The following is a 19,682-nucleotide window of genomic DNA, read 5'->3' as shown; positions in this document are numbered from 1 at the left end:
GGATGAGCATCTTCAGGAACACTTTCAGAGGTGCTGTTTTGACCACCTGTCCTTCCTGCATGGCTTGGGAAAAAAAAAATACCCTTGGACAGGCATGAAGCATTAATGATGCAGTGCAGAGCTTCCTCATCAAGCCAGCACCAATTATTAAGTGAGCCATTTTCTACTCTGATGAAGGGGTGTTTCAGTTTTAAGGACACAGGTGCAGCATGCCAGAACCACACTAGCACTTGGGAGTCCAGAACCACCCCTGCAATAATTAATGACACAGTACAGGAGCTCTGGGCACAAGGCTGCAGCAGCTGCCACCTTCAGCTCCCACCCTGAGACAGTGCCATCTGTGCTGTCACCCTCCCCTCAACCCAAGAAGCAATTATTTACAATTTAAGTGAATATAGAAGTATTTTATTGAACATTCAAACTTCATTAAGACATGTGCAATATGGCAAATTTTACTGGGTTTAACCCTAACTAAGACAATAGTATGATTGCTTGCTTGCTGGGGCTTAGCAACAGGGTCCAGATCACACTTACCACTAATTAAATACTTTATTGAATAAATACATATGAAACAAAAATGCATTTTAATGCTCTTATAAAAGTTTAGATTTTGAAAGGCCTTTCCAATTTAATCTGAGGTGTAAGTACATACAATAAAGGAAGGTAGGCTAGTTTAACATAATTGGCTGACTTTATACAGCACTTATATCTTTTAGTCCATAAGTAAATTATTAAATGATAAAGAACATCTAATACAACCACTTCTATGGAACTAGGAAATAAATTTCTAATAAAGAAAAAATTTACAGACCCCATGACTTTCCACCCAACCCCAACAGTCTAACCCTAAAGTGGACAAAGCCAACGGCCTTCCCCACAAGAGCTCACGACAGAAAGTCGCTTCTCTTATCAAAAATCTGTATTTCTGATCCGTAATGAGCATTGAGACAAGATTCAATATATCCCCAAAGAAAGAAGCACAATGCGCGTTGTGAATCGCCTATTCAGCAACAGCGAGCACTGGATTCACAACCACCTCATCCCGGGGATTAAATGAGATCGGCCACATTCATCGGCATCTCCTCCACTGTAGTATTGTAGAAAGTCTCAATGTCTCGCAGGATCCTCTTGTCCTCTTCAGTGACAAAATTGATAGCCACACCTTTTCTGCCAAAACGGCCACCCCGGCCAATTCTGCACAAAAAGAAAACACATTTACACTCGAGTTAACCTCACACCCATCTACTTTACATGTCTGCAAGATCCATTCTTGACTGCTGCTCTTATCTGCCACTGGCCAGTCTATGCTGCCACCCAAGTCACATCTGGTCAGGAAAAGCAGCAGCTGGTGCCAGCAGCACAGCAGGTCCATTCCGTGGCAGGCAGCAGGGCACACATGGTTACTCGTTGGCTGCAAAGTAAGATCTTCATTTAATGCTTGGTGCTGCGTTCTGAAGTCCTGGGTCAGCCTCTCTCCCCTCTGTTCAGCTATGCACCCACCCCTCAGGCATTCACGCCCAGCACAGAGCACACGCTGTTGTTTAACAATCAGACTGTTACCAAGTTAATCCAGTAACATGGAGCAGCACACTTAATTTCAGAATTTCAATTCAACCTGTTTCCAGTGGGAAAACTTAGGATTTGTTGGTTTCCTTTAGAGAGTAAATCCAACCTCAACATTTGTGTTGAAGCCCACAAGTCACTGACACATCAGCGCATGCGGTTTAGTTACACCCACCGTGAGCTCCACTTTCCTACAGACTGCACAATAGAGCACCTTGCCAGCAGGAGCTAAATTCACAGAAAGGGCTCACAGAACTTAGGGGATAATCATGACAAAATAAATTAATAAATACCAACTCGCTCTTTATTCAAACTGTGCCGCTTACGAATCCACGTCCTAAATTACGTCAACGTCGTTTCTGAGCACCATCTTGTGTCATCAACTGCTGCTATCGACTCCTGTATTTTTTTACATCAAGTAACAAAGCACAGTTTACTTAATTTAGGGACAGTCACTAGAAGCACTTAACTAAACCTAGGGAGACAAACTGGAATTGCTGCCAGAAGACACACCACAGAGAAGAATCCCACTAAGGAGCCACCAAGAGCAAACATGGCACACACAACATGGGCACAGCTGAACCTCCACAAGCAAAGGCAGCCCTACAAGCTGGGAGTAAGGTTTGTCTTGTCACTGAGCAGCAGCAACTCCAGATCAGCCAGAACCCAGACCAAGCTGACCCTGCTGTCAAGATGCTGCACCTCTAACTTAGTCATACTAGTATGTCAGAGCCTACATGACAAGAGGCAAATCAGTTGCTGGTATTTTCCCCACAACTCCAAGGTTCATCACTGAACCTGGTACACACATCTAAGTTTTCCCACTGCTTGAAGTGTTCAAAAGTTCTGCTCCTCCTTTGTTTCAGAACCACTGCTGTGCAAGGCAGGGCTTTTAGAAAGCCACTCCACAAGCGGCTGCATTCCCTGCTAGCTCTGAGAAGTTCATACATGGATGCTAACAGCTCTGGTTTGGTGAGGAGGGTGTGTGCCAGTGCCCATCCAGCACAGCACAGGGACTGACGGGGGCAGAGCCAACTGACCTGTGAATGTAATTCTCACGATTGGTCGGCAGGTCGTAATTGATAACCAGGGACACTTGCTGCACATCAATGCCACGAGCCTGCAAAGCAACACCAAGTCTTTAATGCAAGTTAGGGGCTATTTTCAAATTTATCTATCTCAGGCTTTTGTCAACCACATCATTAGTTATGAACTACAACTGCATAGTCCATAGTGGAGCATGGTCTTTACTGTTCCAAAAAGCTCCCAGCAGTTCAGGTTACAAAAACCATCACTCAATTATGAAGCTTTTGGGACAAGGCTGTAACAGAACACATTCAATGAAAGACAGTGCTCACCAGCAAGTCAGTAGTGATCAGGACACGGCTGGACCCTGATCTAAACTCTCTCATGATAACATCCCGTTCCTTCTGGTCCATGTCACCATGCTAGAGTTAAAACAAAAAAAGCTGCCATTAGTACAGTTCCAATGCTCCAAACCAGAATATTCTTCAAAGAAGAAAGGCATGTATGAATCCCAGCGTCCCTACCTGCTGTGGGAACGAAGCAGGTAGGGATAGAAAGGAAACAGTTTACTTTAAGCAGGGGGAACGATAATACAGCACTGCACAGCTATATTATAACTTTCCTGCTTCTCACTGATATCCCCTCCTCACCAGTTCTTCTCCAGTAAATACACAGCATTTCAGAAGTGATTTGAAGTAGCAATTCTTACCAGAGCTGAGACTGTGAAGTCCCTGGCATGCATTTTCTCTGTAAGCCAGTCTACTTTTCTCCTTGTATTCAGGAAAATAACAGCCTGTGTAATGGTCAGTGTCTCATACAAATCACAGAGAGTATCCAGCTTCCATTCCTATGCAGAACAAAGATCATCAGAAAACATCTTGACACAGGTTCAATACATAACACAAACTTGAAGCAAGGAATAGAACTCCAATACAATCAATTAAGCCTGCTTTGGCACACAACTACATTCAACTAAGTTTTTGTGTCAATTGTTGCACCAAATCTTCAGACACAGGACACTGGACATTAAGAAAGAGGTCCACCCTAGTCCTTTTGGATCTAGTGCATAGTTTTTCTTCTTCTTGCATTTACTCTACTAGCATTATTGCAGAAACTAAAGCTGAGCCTTGGTTTCTGCAATTTTAGCACAGTGCTTTAACAAGAAGGTAAGAGAACCCAACTCCTCCTGCCAGAGCGAGTATAACCAGTACCAACCTCTCTCTCCACATTAATGTAGAACTGCTTGATACCCTCCAGAGTCAGTTCTTCCTTCTTCACCAAAATACGGATGGGATCTCTCATGAACTTTTTGGTCACTTCCAACACATCCATTGGCATTGTAGCTGACAGCAGCACAACCTAAAATACATTATTCTATATTAACACATACCCCATACAACAATTTTTTTTGGTGCAATTTAGTTCTCAGTCACACCATAAACAAAGCTGCATGCATCACTTTACCATGTCAAAGCTTTTTTTTACCTGGATGTTTGTGCTTAGTTTTTGAAAGATCTCATAAATTTGATCCTTAAATCCACGGCTCAACATTTCATCAGCTTCATCCAGAACAAACATTTTGATCCATTTTGGTGCTGTTGGAAAAAGAGACACGTGCCATGAAGTTTCACAAATACACAATCCTTAAAGAACAGCATGCTTCTGTACTACTACAGTTTCCAACACAACTCAAGCACACTAAAGCTCTTAGTGGCTATGAGGCTTTCACTGGAGATCGATCAGCAAGGGCACAAAGAGGTTCATACTCACACAGATAGCGCCTGTTCAACATATCAAACACACGCCCTGGGGTTCCCACCACGATGTGAGGAGCCTCAGCCTGCAGCTTCTGCATCTCATTGCGCACATTTGTGCCACCAATGCAAGCGTGGCATGTCGCTCCCATGTAGTCTCCAAGGGCCAGGATTACCTTCTGAATCTAAAATAGAACCTTCCATTAGCAGCTTGTAGGACAATAAAGCTTAAGCCCCATTGTCACTGGCTTTTATGGACTTTGGAAGCCAGGACACCAAATAAGGACTATGGAGCTCTTGGAACTGAGAGCTGCTAAAAAACCTGCCCAACTCGACATAACTCAAGTTGCTAACTAGAAGCCAGAGGAACAGTTACCTTTTTTTTACTGGCTGAACTTGCTGATTGAGTGACTGCCATGAGACAATTACTAAGCTGAGAGCAGGGCCACCAGAAGTGAGCTTGAGCAGGTGGTGCTCAGGCCTGCATGTAAAGCACTTGGACACTCTTCAGTGAACTCTCTCCAATGGCACCAGGTTTCAAAACAAATCTCACCTCAACAGCTTTAGAGTAGAACAAAGGCTAAACATTCTGATAAAGGCCCTTATTCCATTTAGTCAGTTTTCTGTCTGATTTAGTATGTTTAGCTTTACCTTGAAGAACTGTCACACTGCACTGGCATTTCAGTAGTCTAGTTGAAAATGACACTAAGTTTTCTGCTTCAGAGTTGGTTCAACATCCCACCTCAAGACCCTTCATTACTGGCAGTTAATCCAAATATTCAAGTATTCTGAAAGTTATTACCACACACCCACTTAGCATAACAGAATACCAAGCCTTGAAGGTGGAAGACATGCAATTATATTGTCAGGAAAACATACAAAGAAACAAAACCATTTAAGTAACCAAATGTGCACTGCAGTTTTCATGTTGCACAACTGCATTGAAGTTTAAATAGCTTCCCAGCAAGTGTATTTTTTGTTTCCACTCAGAACACTGTGCTTCAGTAATTGAGTTTTTCTGCTGAAGATGCTCCCTCCACTTAACACACAGCACAGCAGCTGCCTCCTGCACCCCTGCCCCAGCACACCCTCCATGTTTTTTAACTCAGCTCTTCAAGGAGGCAGAGGACTTGTGGGACAGAAGGCAGCTTGTATCCCCCGTTATTGGGCACAAAAAGGGTTCTGAATGGATATTCATTGCAGCCCCTCAAGAAGTCGGGTAATGTCTCACAGTTGTGAAACCTGAAACCTATGCAATACACAAAGTTTTTTTGTTTGTTTTTTAAACTACACTATCAATACCTGTTGAGCCAGTTCTCTGGTAGGGGCCAATACTAGTGCCTGGGACTCCTTGAGATCAATCTCCAACTGCTGCAGGATGGAAATAGCAAATGTGGCTGTCTTGCCAGTACCTGACTGAGCTTGAGCAATCACATCATACCCTAAAAAAAGTAGGATACACATTTACTGCTCCCACACGGGTCAATCACATTAGTTTTATTTAATTCCCCTTGAAGTAAGTGATCAGTACTAAAGAGGTCTCTCCATTTCAGGTCAGTCCCGAAAGATGGTGTACCATCATATCACTTGTTCAATGAAGATTGAAATTAGTTATTACTGCACACTAATGAAACAATGGATGCATTTCACAATGCTTTCTTAATTATCTGGTGTTGATATTAATGAATCTACTTCATACCTTTGATGCATGGAATAATAGCTCTCTGCTGAATAGCTGAAGGCTTCTCAAAACCATAAGCATAAATGCCCCTTAGAAGGGATTCTTTCAAATTCATATCATCGAAATTGTCAACAATCTCATTCCAATTGCTCTGTAATAAAGAATAAAAAAAAATAAATCCAATACCCCTGTCCACCAGCGATTAAATTCTCAGGTCACTTCGTAAGTGCTCACCTCGATGACACCATCGGGCTCCATTCCCTCTGGGCCGCCATGGTCTCTGCCATTAAAGAGAACACGTTGTTAGCACAGGAGCCACCACCACGCAACAGCGAGCCGACGTGTCGGCTAAAACAGCGGCGGGACCCGTGACAGATCATTCCAGCAGGTGCTCTGAGCTGCTGCCAATGGCCAGACTCGTGTCCCCGCTCCGCAGTGTCCCGAAGCCGGTGCCCATCTCCCGGGGCCGCGGCCACGGGCGCACCGAGCGCGCGCTCCCGCGGCGGCGCGGGGGGAAAGGGGGGGGCGGGCGCGCTCCCGGCGCTGCAGCGGATTCCCCCCGCCCCGCCCCGCCGGGAACTCTCGCGAGAGCTCCACCCCTGGGATTGCGCAAACCGAGCGCTGCGGGCGGACGGCGCCGGGCGATCGCCCGGGGGGGGCCTCCCCCTCCCCCCGCCAAAAAAAATATAATGGTCTCGCGCTCAGCGCGGCCTAAAAACCCGGGGCGAAGCAATGGCGAGAGGGAGAATAGAATGTCGAGGAAACAAAAATCCACAGAAAGACATTTAAATATTAAAGCGACAACACAGCCGTACACGAAATAATTTCGAAAAAGTCCTTTTTAGGGCTGACTTGATTGCTAAGAAAGCCAGTAACGAAAATCGAGCCCCGAGGACTAGAGCTAAACCGTTTGTGAACCGCGAGCAAGGGGAGCGCAGGGACAGAAACGTCTAGAACGGGAGGGGCCAGGGCGCAGGGCTGATTGAGCACAGCGCCCTGCCTGCCCCAGGGCCCCCCGGCTCCCACCCCCTCCACACTCTTTCGACTTTTTGCTCTCTCCCTGGCCGCCCCCGCATAACCCACGAAGCCCCCGAACCTGGAAAGAGCCCAGGCCCCCGCCATACCTGCTATAATCCGCGGAGCCCCCTGACATGTTCCGATCACCAGCTCTGTCCTCAACTGAAAAGGCAAGCCCTCCGCGGCGCCCGCCTTATATACCCGCCCTTCTGCCGGACTCGTTGCGCTCTGCTCTGCGCATGGATATTCACCTTACACCACGCGCAAAAAAGCAAGAATCCCTCCAGTTTAAGCTTTGTATCCCAAGAGATTCGCGTCACGCGACTTTTTCAGTTAATCCAAAGTTGTGTATGAACCTCTGGGGTCTAACAGGCTACGTGGAACATAGAACTACTTTTTTTGTCGGATCGCGGAAGGATATTGCACCATTGAGTGCGTCACAGCGCCCCACTCCTTCCTCCCTCTGCCTCCCCTTCCCCCCCGCGTGCACGGGGTTTCCCGTCCGGTCCCTGCTGCAGCGCGGGGCGGGAGGGGGAATGGCGGCGTCGCTTAGCCGGGCTGAGGGCACGGCGAGCGGCCCTGCGGCAGCGGCGGCATAGCGGCCCCTTTTCCTGGTCGCATTTTGCCCACCGTGTTGGTTGTTTTTAAAGCCCTGGTGTCGGGGGGGGTGACAGGAGAGAGAAAGAGGCTTCCTCGGGCGGGGGCTGGCGGTCGCGCATCCGCCCCATCCTCACACAGAAATGGCTCCCGCCTCCTCCTCCTCCTCCCTGGCAGGCGGAACACACCCCGGGCTCTCCCCCTGCGCTCCCGCAGCCGGGGCAGCGCTGGTCATGAGGGGGCAGCGCTGGGAGCTCCCGGAGAGGCCCTGAGGCAGGGGAGCGATGGAGGCGCCTCTGAGGGCTCGGCGGCCCCTCGGTCCCGGCTCACACCCAGTGCAGGGCCCGGGGCTGGATCCCCAGACTTGGCGCTGGCGCTGAGGGTGGATCATTCCTGAAGGGGATGGGGAGTATTTGTAGGACACAGGTTAGGTGGTCCTCGGCGTGCTGCCGAAAGCACGGTGCTGTGATGTGCTGCAGGTCGCAGTACACGAAAAAACCTGGCAAGAATGATTTAAAGGTTAGTGCAGTCCAAAATAAAGCACTAAGAGAACTGTTACTGTGCAAACCGATTGCATGATCATGCCCAACGCTTTCTACTGTGGCAGAAAAAATACCGATCATTTTAATGGTCGTATCAGCTTTTACAATAATCTAATCTATTAATCAGTATTTCTTATGGTGGCAAGTAATATCAATTATAAGTGATAATTTTGTGCCACCTGTGTATGGTTTATGTGTATCACTTTGCAGTCTGTTTCCATAGTGATTATATATGAAGAAATGGAGGCAGTGCTTGAAAAACTCAACCCTTTACTTGTCTAGAATATTGTAAATTGTCCAGAACCATCTAGAATATCCATAAAGGGAACCTCTCAAAGACTGTGTATACCTTAAATCTTCCTGTGGTAGCATCTGCTGGGGCAATATTATCTGTAGAAATATTACAACCTACCACTATCCCAGCAAAATTATATAAATGCAGCTCCACTGTCAGCCTATCCTAATGTTCTCAAGTTCTTTCTGTCCACCCTTGCTGGGTAGAAAATATTGAGGATATTTCTTGTTTGCAGTTCAGCTAGACACACAACAATAGCTAGAGACCTTTTAAATTAATGATGCCAGTTTGTGTGGACTATTAACCTCTGGTTGAAAAACAAACAGGATGGACTGAAGAGAGAATGTGAACACAGTTTTGGGCTAGCACAGCTGGATTTCCCACTGCATTAAAAGTGATTTGAGTCTAAATGGAGAAATAACACTACTGAATATTTGTTAAGGATCTTGAATATTTATCAGGAAAATTGTTGAATTTAGATGAATATTTTTATTCAAGCACTGCATATAAGTCTTGGTAGGTTTGCAAATCTGAGAGGAAAAGATTTCCACACATGTGGGAATTTCAGGAAGGTAAGCCATCATTCTTCCCAGACCTGGAATGGCATCTCAGAAACAAGTATCTGCTTTATCTTTTCCAATAAAGAAATCAGTGTCATTTCAGATTACCCAGGTATTCAGATCACTTTGAGTGCTCAGATTTGATTACAGTTGTCTAGTAACAAGGCTTTCCTGGCATTCTTGAAGGAGAAATTGTTCTCATTGCTCTAGCTTGCAGCAAATCTTGTTTTACAACACTTGCTCAAACTTCATTCTACTGAAAAAAAAACAACCTCGAAATTTTTAAAAAATTATTATCTTCAATCAAGAAGGACAATTTTACAAGTTGGTATTGTAATTTATTGGCTAAAATAGTGGGAGGTCTCTTGATTAAATGCCAAAATTTCTTGGCATGAGGCAACTACAGAGCCAAACATGTCCCCCTGAGCTCCTGATCGCTGGCCTTTATCGAGGAGATTAAAATATCCCTGTGTCTGAGGATTTTGTTCATTTCTGACTCACCTGATGCTTAAATTCAAAGTAAAGCCTGTGAGCAGGTTGGTTTCTGCTGTCACGTGGTCGTGGCAGAGTTGAGCAGAATTTGATCAATTATTTGGTTGTGTTATTTGCTCTGGTTCATGGCTGTTTTAATGCAGTGACACTCCTCAGTGCAGTGGCTCCTTGGCAGATGCTCTGTTTGCCTCAAGTGTGTATGACTGGAACAATGAAATTATGATTTAAGAAACAAATCATCAGTTCCCACGTGAAAGGCATTTATTATATGGATGTTGCACATCCATGTGGTGTATTAAGGTATATGAGAAAAGGACCCAATGTTTCCTCCAGGGGAAATCATCAACTTCTTTCACCAAATGAAAAGATGAAAAAAATCTTGTTTCATAAACTTCAAGCAAACGGTTGGAAACACAGAATCAGTCTTCTCTTTTTATGAAACAAGATATCCAGGCTTCTTGTGTTAGCAATGACGCCTAACTGCACTAGAGAAAAAATCCTACATTTTATACCCTTTAAAAGCTCTGTACAATGTTTGAGAAATATCTCTTTGATTACAGTAGTGCAAATAGCCTTTTCATGTGTGTTCCCATCTACTTTGTGTATTTTTGTGCCAGTGTTAGCCATACTCTGCCTGGAATTATTTGTGTTCTGAACAGGAAGCATCAAACTGAGAGGTGCCAAAAGGTCAGATTTTGTCACTGACAAAAATCTTGTAATGCCACTGGGATTTCTAGTGGTCCCCTGGCTTTAAATCTGATGAAGCTTTTTAGAGAAGCCTCAGCTGAAAATTTGCTCCCCAAGGACCAGGTTCGTGTTATCTTCAGGCAGAAGGGAAACCAAGGAGACACTGAATGATATGTCTGGGCTGCTAAAGATAGGATCCACAACCACACATATATATGTACACCTAATATACTTCTGTAGATGTTTCCCAAAAAGACAATCCCAGTGAATCATGAGCTCTTTAGTGAGAGTGAACATAATAATCCATTTATTAGCAGGGGTAACAGATGGACTAGCTGGTTTAGCAGCTGGGTTTCCAATGATTATTCATGCAGACTGAAGGAAGGAGTGATGTAAAGAAGGCAGTAGGAGCTGACACCTCCTGAAACTGAGCTCCAGTTGAGCAATCCCTGCTCACCAATATCCTGCTAAAGGCAGTAGTACCATTTGCATTAGGGCATCTCAGAAATCTCCTTTTAATAATCTCATGGCATGACTTCAATTTGCCATGAAACTGCCAGGTAGTTCATAGGAAGCCTGCAAGATCCCAGAATTTTTTCCTGCATTTTTAATCTGGTGCCAGGGTTCAGGCTGTGTATTATTTGATTGCCATGACTGGCAGGGCAAGGAAGGTGATGGTAAACAGACAGAGTTTGCTCACAGTAGGTCATGTTAAGGATCAGGAGGATTTGTGAGGGTGTTGTTGGCAAGAAGGGATATTTTCAGTTCATCAGTCCCCAAGGATCCTGCCTAAACAAAAGCCTGCTTCCTCAGATGTAGGAGTGGATATGTTCTGGAAAACCTCCAGTCCAAAGTCCAAATTCCTGGAGTCCCATGCTTGTTATTTAAATGCAGTTGGGGTGTCATTAATGCTAACAAGTATTTTTGGTTACTCCATTGAAATTACAATCTAAAAAAGCTGAACAATAAGAATGTATAAGATACAATGTTTTTAATGGACTGAGAATGCTGGCTTTGTATCCTGTAGTACCTCAGTGTAATCTGAAATGCACATTATGATGACTTTAGTAATTGGGTTGTTAAGCTTGCTTTGTCATCCTTTTTTAAAGTTATTTTACAACTTTGTTATGTTTTGACAGAGATTTCTAGTCTTTGTAACTGTAGTCAGATGTGTTGTGAAATCTCAGTGATGTCCCTGTTGAGTGAATTGAAAGTACATCCAGAATTTCCTCTCTGTGTCCAAGTTCTGTCTCATGAATAGTTGTGCACAGGCCAATAAGGAACATATTCAAAGATGCTTAAATTATTTAGGTGCCAAGCACTAAGGAAAGGCAGTGGGATTTCAACTGCTTTGCTTGATTTAATTGCCCCACATGCTCAGTCCATTCAAGATATTCAGGCTTGTGCAGAGAATGTGGGGTGGATGGGGCCTTTGGCTGGCAGCTGACTCACTTGTCTGAAATGTTTGTGGTTTATGGTTGTGCCTCCTGATTGCTTGGAGCACACATCTCCAAGGAGAATCTCCTGCTTCACTTGTGCACAATTTTGTTTCTTAGCTCAAGTTCTCTCATTCCCAGTTAGATTTTTTTTTTCTTGATTATAATAATTTGTTAAACTAGTTAAGACTAACTTACTTGGGTGGTTTACAAAAAATAACAACAAAGTTGTGTGAATTTAATTTTTCAGGTTATTCATCCATTAATTCATCTCCTCTTAGAGTTTGGAGTTTCAGACTTGTAGTGACCCTCCCACTTTCAGGGGTTTGGAGTTATTTATTACTTATTTCTTGCTCTGCAATGGTGAAGTTCTTGCTGAATTTTTAAGAAAGATGGTGTTTCCTTTATACAGTGGGACAGCTCTTGTAAACTGCTGCTGAAAAGGAAGCAGCAGAAGTGCTCTGGGCCCTCAAAGGAACCTTGGTTTCTCAGCCCTCTCCCAGGGGATCAAAAAATCTAAAGAACTAAGAGAAGTTAATTGCTTCTTATTTTATAGTGGGTATAGTTTCATCCAAAACTTTAAAATTGTGAAAAATTTCCCTCTTACTTTGGTTAGCATTTGGTTGATCTTCTAATAAAAAACTACGGTTAATTCTAGAAAGTCAGTATTTCATTTTTTAGTGGAAGTATGTAAATTACTGTTAATTCTTTAAATGAGTGTAACATAAGAAAACTGTCATATGGAATCACTTATGGTGGTCTCGTAATTTTAGTAACAATTCTGGTAATAAGAAGAATGTTGGCACAATAAAATTTTAACCCAAATACTTGAAACAGAAATATGCTTTTCTTTCTATGATTTTGTAGTCATCCAGGCCTCTGCATGCTATAAAACTCAAGAATTACAGTTTTATGTCTTGAATGTTCTTCTTGATTGAGCACTTCGATTCTTTGTTTCCAAGTTTTCAAGGTTTGCAGTCAAGCCCAGGACATGAAATCAGCTCAGTTCTGTTCCTCTGTTGTGTTAAGGGCTCCTAGTGTGAGCACAGACTGGAATTTTAGCACTAAAATTGAGCAGATGATATTTGTTAGACTTGCCATTGACTGTTATTGGAATGAGAGCTCTCTTTGCACTTCAGTTTTCTTCTCTGTAATGTGAGGTGATGTTATTTGTCTCAAAGGTTATGTGTGGGCAAATCCTTAAAGAATGTGGGGATCAGTAATGGAAGGAGGCCTAGAAATCTTTGATAGAAGTTGCAAGCTACTTTCAGGGTAGAGTTTGTTCTTTATATTTCAAAAGTAAATAAAGCTGAGAGATGAAGCAGGTGGCAGATGATCACATCCTGACATAGTCGTGGTTGCATTTATCTTTTAAGCCACGAAATACTGCATGTCATATATTTCAGTGAGACAATAGGTCAAGAATATTTTTACCAGGTCTGAGAGAAGGGTAAATACAAGCCTGTGCATTATTTTGAAGAAAACTGTTTTCCTTCTGCTATTGGTTAACCATCTCTGCACATTGTTTGTTCTCATGATGGTACAAATTTGCTATTCACTGGCATTGCTTGAGTTTTTAATTTGCTGAGTTCAGTTGGTTCAGTTTTGGAACAGCCACTGCAGGCACACCTATGCCTGTATTTAACTCAAGTACTTTTCCTTATTGGTTAAAATGTTGAGTGTTATTTACTTAGTAGGAGGAAGTAATGTGTGGGAACCAAACCCAAGATGAAAACACCAAAAAGGCCAAGCAGTTCTTTGACTTTTACAGGGGTAAATTCACAGGACCCATTAGTGAAAAAGTACCAATCTCTAATGTGTGCTGCACATATGTGCACCTTGCTAGCTGGCCTGTGTCCTGCCTGGTGACAGCAGTGAGCCCTGTGACTCTGTCTGTCCATCCCAGTCACTCTTTTGGACGTCAGAACAAACACACTGTGCTTTCCAGAGCGTGCAGCACTGTGAGCTATGAGGGCATGTCGGAGAATGACTTAAAGAAAAGGCCATGAGACATACAATTGAGAGAAAAGTATAAGGGAAAAGTAAAGCAGTTCTCAGCCTTCTGATTTCTATAAACAATTAGACTCTCTTTATAAACAATAAAGTTCTCAGACTGTCTTCCCATAACAAGCAGAACACCGTCTCTGGGAAAAGATGACATCCTGGGAACAGATGTAGAAGTTTTGGGAACTCTGGTTCTGTTTTTAATAAACAATTGTAGGTATTCTAAAACAAAGGGAGTGGTTAGAAGTTTCTCTGTTAGCCTATCATGAATCTGGGTTACAGAATATTCATGGAGTTCGTTAGCACTGTTATTTAAGGTGATTGATTGATCAATAAAATTGGAGTTCGATGCATTACCAGGATGGTCGTTCTCCCTTCACTTCAATAAGGGCCTATCTCAAATTAGTGGCAACAAAATGTCTGCTCTTATCAGCTGATACAGCACTGCACAGAGAGCTTTGCTTTGAGGGTATTACAGGCTGTAATACACTCTGTATTTATTGCCAGAATATTTCAAATGTGTGCATCTCTAAGCAGTGAGACATCACAGAAATAATTTCATTTTTCCCTAACAGAAGCTCTTTCTGTCCATATCCAGCGTTGCATAGTAACTGAATTTTCTTGTTTCTTTTCTATCAGAGGATTTTAACCTTCACAACAGTTTTTTGCAGTTTAACAAGAGCTTGTTGTAACATGTAAAAGTTAACAATTAAGCTAAATACTTTGTCATTAATAAAATGAGCTTTGTGATCAGAAGTATTGGCCTCAAGGTAAATCTTAATTTCTATAAATTGAAAGTTTTCTACTGAGCTCTACTTTTCATAAGAAAATTGAGACTGTTCATTTCTTCAGGTAATAATAGCTCAGATTCCCTAAGTTTTGTTTCTGTCACTGATACTGGCACAATGTGAAACCATAGATGAGTAGTTTCAGCTTTATGCCTTTCTTTCATCTCTTTGTGAAATGGAAATGATTATCTGTCTTTGAAGAATTTCTTTTTGTAAATTGAAAATTTGTAAATTTTAAAGCTGGGACTGATTGCTTTGCGACCTGTGCTTCAGCCTGCAAAGCAGCCAGATCAGGGTGGGGAAAAGTTTAAAAAAAGTTTAAAAAATTAATCAAGATTAACATTCTGACTTGTTTAATCATTTTATTTGTTTGGTTTCTTGATCGTTCTGAGATTTTTGTGGATGAAAAATAACTATTCAAAGGCTTTTCTCTTTAACAGTGTTAGAGATGCATGTTCTTGTGGCTGAGTCTCAGTTGTGTGCCCATGAGGCTGAAGTGCCAAGTGAGCTGTTAAATGTAACTGCTCTGGTTTTTGGGGCTTCTGTTCAGTGCTGGGAAGCCTCTGTAGGCCAGTCCTTACCCCCAGCTGTTTGTGCTTCAACCCATCCCAAACACTATTCTATGTTATTTGGTATGCCAACTGAATATTGCCAGATGAGACAAAAATGAACATGTGAGGAGCTGGATTAGTAAGGAATTCAATGTTTTCCTCTCAGACTGTGCCCAGGAACACCTGCCCCTGTTTTCCAGGTTTCCCAGCAGGTGTGGACAAGGCTGGTGCCAGCACAGACAGGATGCAGGCGATGCCTTCACTCCAGCCAGCAGTAACTGTGGTGCTGCTGGTGCCAGTCAGGGACATGCCCTTTAACACTTCTTGTCACAGCAACTGGCAGTGGCCAGAAACCTTTGTTCTTTACACAGCAGGAGAGAGAAATGCAAGTTCATGCTGAATTGCAGGAATATATCGATTGATTTCTTTTGTGCATGTGAGAAAAGTGATTAGATTATAAAATATTGGCAGGTTTTTGCAGTATATTGAGAGAATGGATGTGCCTCTTTTCAAAGTATTTTTATCTTGTGCTTTGATTTAAGAGCTTCTGCTAGTAATTGTTTCTGAGTCTTAAGTAGTTGGGTTTTTTTGCTGTCATATTTGCATTTATTTGTAGCTCATTGTTCTGATTAATTTGGAAGTAACAAAGTAAAAAATCAGGAAAAACCTGATTTTGAAGCAGGCAGTGCTATAGTTTTTCTTTTGTTGCCTTTTTGTTCTCCAAGCTTTGTGCTACCATTTCTAAATGTACTCTGATATATATTTTTCCATGGGTTACAAGACTACAAGGTTTCATATGCCATTATTGCCTTTATTTCAGCAGGATTTTAACAAGCAAAACACTGATTTAATTTATGTGCTAATAACAAATAAAGACTTTGTCAAACAATGGCATATTCTTAGAGGACTTTATTTGAATGTAATATTGTGTATATCTTAAGTTCAGAATTCTCTTTTTTCACCTTTCTGTCCAAGAAAGCTGAGTTATCACAAAGATTATTTTACAGTTAATTACCCAGAAGAATTTCTCTTATTTCCTTTTAATATTATTCATTTGCATTGCTAATATTCATCTCTTCTGGGAATACAACTTTGTGCCCCCTGGAACACGCTTTTTTCTGAAATAATTGTGGAATTGTTTACTAATTCACATCAGAATTGTCTTTGCTGATTTCCTGGGCTAACAGGCTGTCTATCTTTATGCAGAAGGAAGGAGAATGAAGTGAGCACTGTAAAGGACTGCTGCCTCAGAACTGCTGTTGCCATAGAGCTGCTAACGAGGAAAAAAAACTGCAGCATGGATTTCTTGTGCTGCTGAAGGTAAGATGAGGGCACAGCAAAGACTGTGGGAGGGGGAGGGGAGGCGAGGCAGAGGGAGGGAGAAGAGGAAGAAAGTCTGCGTCCTTGCTGTCTAAAAAAGGAAATTCAGTGTCAGTGTTCATGAGCAGAACTGCTGGTGCAGAAGAACAAAGCTATGTATCTCAGTTGTTTAGGGTAGCAGGAGTGATGAGCAAGCAAGCACACTCCCATGCTTTCAGGAGGAAATGCTGCAAAGAAAGGAGGGAGAAGAAGAGTGACTTTTTCCTTTAGAAAATACTCACTGCTGCTTCAAGGTAGCTGCTTTTTGATACTACTTGGGCATTAACGTTATTACCCTGGGTAGAGACAGCCATGAAAAAGCTCAGTAGGGAGATAAACAAGAAGAAAAAATGGTGGTAAAACATTCAGCATAATCTTGAGCTGATGAATGCAGTTTGTATATATTAAAATGCCTCAGTTGTTACATTCAGCTGTGCAGTGCTGTGAAACCTCTCAAAATGCAAGCGAAATTATGGGTTTTGTGATAAGATTGTTGTGATACATTGATGTGTTATCAATCTCTTATCAATGATCTTTTGTCTTCTGTTATCTAAGTAGATGTCTTTTGAGTGGAAATGTATAATAAATAAATAAAAATTTATATTAGATACTCAAGCATACTGACTATAGAACCAACATCAGACATGCTTTCTGTGGGATATCTTTAATGGGGTGAGCTTTGTAGTAGTTTAAGACTTCAATATCATTACAGAATTATCTGCAACACACTCATGAAAAAGCTGCTGCTGCTGTTTCTGCATCTGCTGCTGCTGTTTCTACATTCTACATATTTTTGCTATCCTTCACCTGCTCCTTCTCCCAGTCCCTAGGATGCTTCTGAGGTGTCTGAACCCACGTGCCCTGCACAGCAGACCCAGCACACCTGTCATGTTTGCACGGTGGGGCCTTGAGGAGAATAAAACAAACTGTGGAGGCAGTGATAACACTGTATTAGCTATGTTGATACTCCTGTGTTGATATTGCTTAACCATCTGTTTGCTGTGTTACTGAGTGTGCTTGGATAGATCAGCCCTTTCTCACAATTTCTTGTTTTGCACTTTATCACCATTTATCAAATAGTGTTTGACTGTTCTCCTTTAGTCTGTTTGCAGTTTGGGTCAGAGTGATTTTTTTTTTCTATAGCAGACTGGTAGTAAGACTGAGTAATTCCGGCTGTTAATGTTAGGGATTCAGATTTTTATTTTTAGTATTACCATCTCTCACTGTGAAATTGTTATTCTTTGAGTTTAGCTCATACATTTCCCAGTCATGGGTGGCACTGGGCAAGATGTATCAATCATGCATACACAAGTTTCCATTTCCAAAGTTTGTCATGTGGAATTGGATGTTCAAGTGCATTTTTACTAGCCAGACTCATTTTTGATTCAGACTGATTTTGTCAAACTTGTAAGCTACGAAAAGCTCTCCTGCATTCTTTAGAACCATTCTTTTGATGGTTCTAAAGATCAACTCCAGTGCACTTGGAGTTGATAACATCCTGTTAAGGTTTGTGGGGGTCCTCTGAGCCAGTGCATGTGAAGTTCAAGCCTTAATCCATGACTGAGGCATCCCCTGGCAGTACAAATGATGGTAATTTAGTTCAGTGTCAGCAAGGGGTTTAGTCTCTTTCTCTGAACAATTGATAGTGCCTTGCTGAGTGTATTAGGACTCATTTCCACAGGGCATTAGGTGTTATATTTCAGAAGAGATCACTGAACTTCTGAGTCAAATCAGTTTGGGTTCTTCAGAGATGTGAGGTGATTATTCAAACAAGTATGACTGTATAATAAACACTTCTTTGTGGAATAAGTGCTAAACAAGGAATAGATGGGCCCTATCCAGACAAAAATTTGGTTGCCTTATATAAATATTTAGTGGATGGTTAGTGTTGCAGTCTAAGATCAATGTAATAGTTTTTCATTGGCAGAGGGGTGGGCAGAAGCCCAGTGTTGCTAAATGACAAGCTATTGCCATAAATTTCCAAATAGCATGAATATTTATTTGTTCCAGCTGATGGATTGATGGTGGCTAGTATGTATTTGCAGTGAATAAGAGCAGAGCTACAATAGTGGTGATACAGAAATGTCTTGAGTGAAGTGCACCCACATTATAACCTTCATATTGCTGCTGTTCCTGTGCCAAACTGTTGGCTACAACCCACAGATCCATCAACTTGAGTCAAAGTTTCAGAGGCATCTTGGTTGTCTTATGATAGAAAAGCAACTTAATGGAGCTGAACAAGACAGTGGTGTTGTTTGTAAATCTACTAATCTGTCCACATGTTTGTATTGAATTCTGAAGAAAGAGGTGATCTTGTAGTTTATGTTGGTTTGCCTGTGTCTTCCACCTGGTTTGTATTGTGGGAGTGATCAAGGGGAAAAGGAAGTGTGGCAAACATTGCCCAGAACACTCTAATCTCTGTGTTTGGGCCAGGAAAGAAAGCTGTTAAGCCACTAATGCTGCTGTGGTTAGTGCCAGGACTTGCACTAATTCCCAAAACACTGTAAAATGTAAAAGCTATTTTGATGGCTAATGCATAATTCCATTTTTGAGGTGTTGCACTGCTCAATTTCCATCTCAACCACTCCAGGTAATATCAACTGTCGACACGATAGGCTTTGGCTGAGTGGTCCAAGGCCTGAGTTTTGAAATGCTGAGTACCCATAGTGCTATTTAAGGTTAATGGGAGCACAGACTTCTCAGCAAAATGTTAAATCAGGCTTCTGCATTCAAACAGGAGATTTTAGTTTAGCAGTCACAAGACTGCTTAAATGATCGGTCCGAATTCTGGATTCCTTCTGGGACTGATTTTTTTTTTTTCTTTCGCAGAGCCCGAGTTATATCCCATTATACCCCTTTCTTTTTATTGATTTTGTGAGCATTACTACTTACTCTTTTAGTCACTCTATAGCTAGTAGAACAATTGACTTACAAAAGGAAGACAATTCAGTTATAGTAGATTTACTTCTTCATAATGTTTTATGGCATTAGTCTTTTTTTCTCTTGGATTAAATGGCAACAAATTAACTTCTACTGACATGCTTAAGGGTTAGAATAAGAAACAAAATAATATTTTTTTACATGTGTCTGGTGGATTTTCAAGGCACTGAACTATAGTGTTTTGGGCATGTAGGACAAAGTTTTTCTTGAAACATGCTCCTATTGATATTCTTTTCATAAGCATTATGTTCCCCAACTTGAAATCAATAATCCTCAATTCTTGTCTAGCCCAACTGTTTGAGTTTTTTAATAGTAATCTAACTTTCAGTTAAAAATACATCCTTGTTCATTCTCTGCCTTAGTCAGACTTGTTTTGTTCCCTTGTTTTTC

The 19,682-nt window shown here is 42.1% G+C and overlaps 1 protein-coding gene and 3 non-coding genes across 4 annotated transcripts; all 4 read right to left on the bottom strand.

The window, feature by feature from the left end:
• Window positions 1–389: 389 nt before the first annotated feature.
• EIF4A2 (eukaryotic translation initiation factor 4A2) lies at window positions 390–7,243 on the bottom strand. The gene is made up of 11 exons (XM_054282829.1): window positions 7,149–7,243; window positions 6,259–6,304; window positions 6,043–6,175; window positions 5,646–5,785; window positions 4,360–4,528; window positions 4,075–4,184; window positions 3,805–3,948; window positions 3,299–3,436; window positions 2,922–3,011; window positions 2,604–2,683; window positions 390–1,194 (listed from the first exon to the last, which is right to left on the bottom strand). The coding sequence occupies exons 1-11, from the start codon at window positions 7,175–7,177 to the stop codon at window positions 1,050–1,052; spliced, it is 1,224 nt and encodes a 407-aa protein (XP_054138804.1). The 5' UTR covers window positions 7,178–7,243; the 3' UTR covers window positions 390–1,049.
• LOC128941321 (small nucleolar RNA SNORA63) lies at window positions 3,090–3,217 on the bottom strand. Its single transcript, XR_008483507.1, has one exon. It is a non-coding gene; the product is annotated as a small nucleolar RNA SNORA63 (small nucleolar RNA).
• On the bottom strand, window positions 3,577–3,757 carry LOC128941329 (small nucleolar RNA SNORA81). Its single transcript, XR_008483515.1, has one exon. It is a non-coding gene; the product is annotated as a small nucleolar RNA SNORA81 (small nucleolar RNA).
• Window positions 5,862–5,932, bottom strand: LOC128941332 (small nucleolar RNA SNORD2). Its single transcript, XR_008483518.1, has one exon. It is a non-coding gene; the product is annotated as a small nucleolar RNA SNORD2 (small nucleolar RNA).
• Window positions 7,244–19,682: the final 12,439 nt, after the last annotated feature.

Source organism: Melozone crissalis, unplaced genomic scaffold, assembly GCF_028551555.1.
Source record: "Melozone crissalis strain CALT ecotype California unplaced genomic scaffold, PUWL_Pcris_2 ptg000034l_1, whole genome shotgun sequence".
NCBI classification, from domain to species: domain Eukaryota; kingdom Metazoa; phylum Chordata; class Aves; order Passeriformes; family Passerellidae; genus Melozone; species Melozone crissalis.
This window is presented reverse-complemented; position numbering and strand designations above follow the sequence as displayed.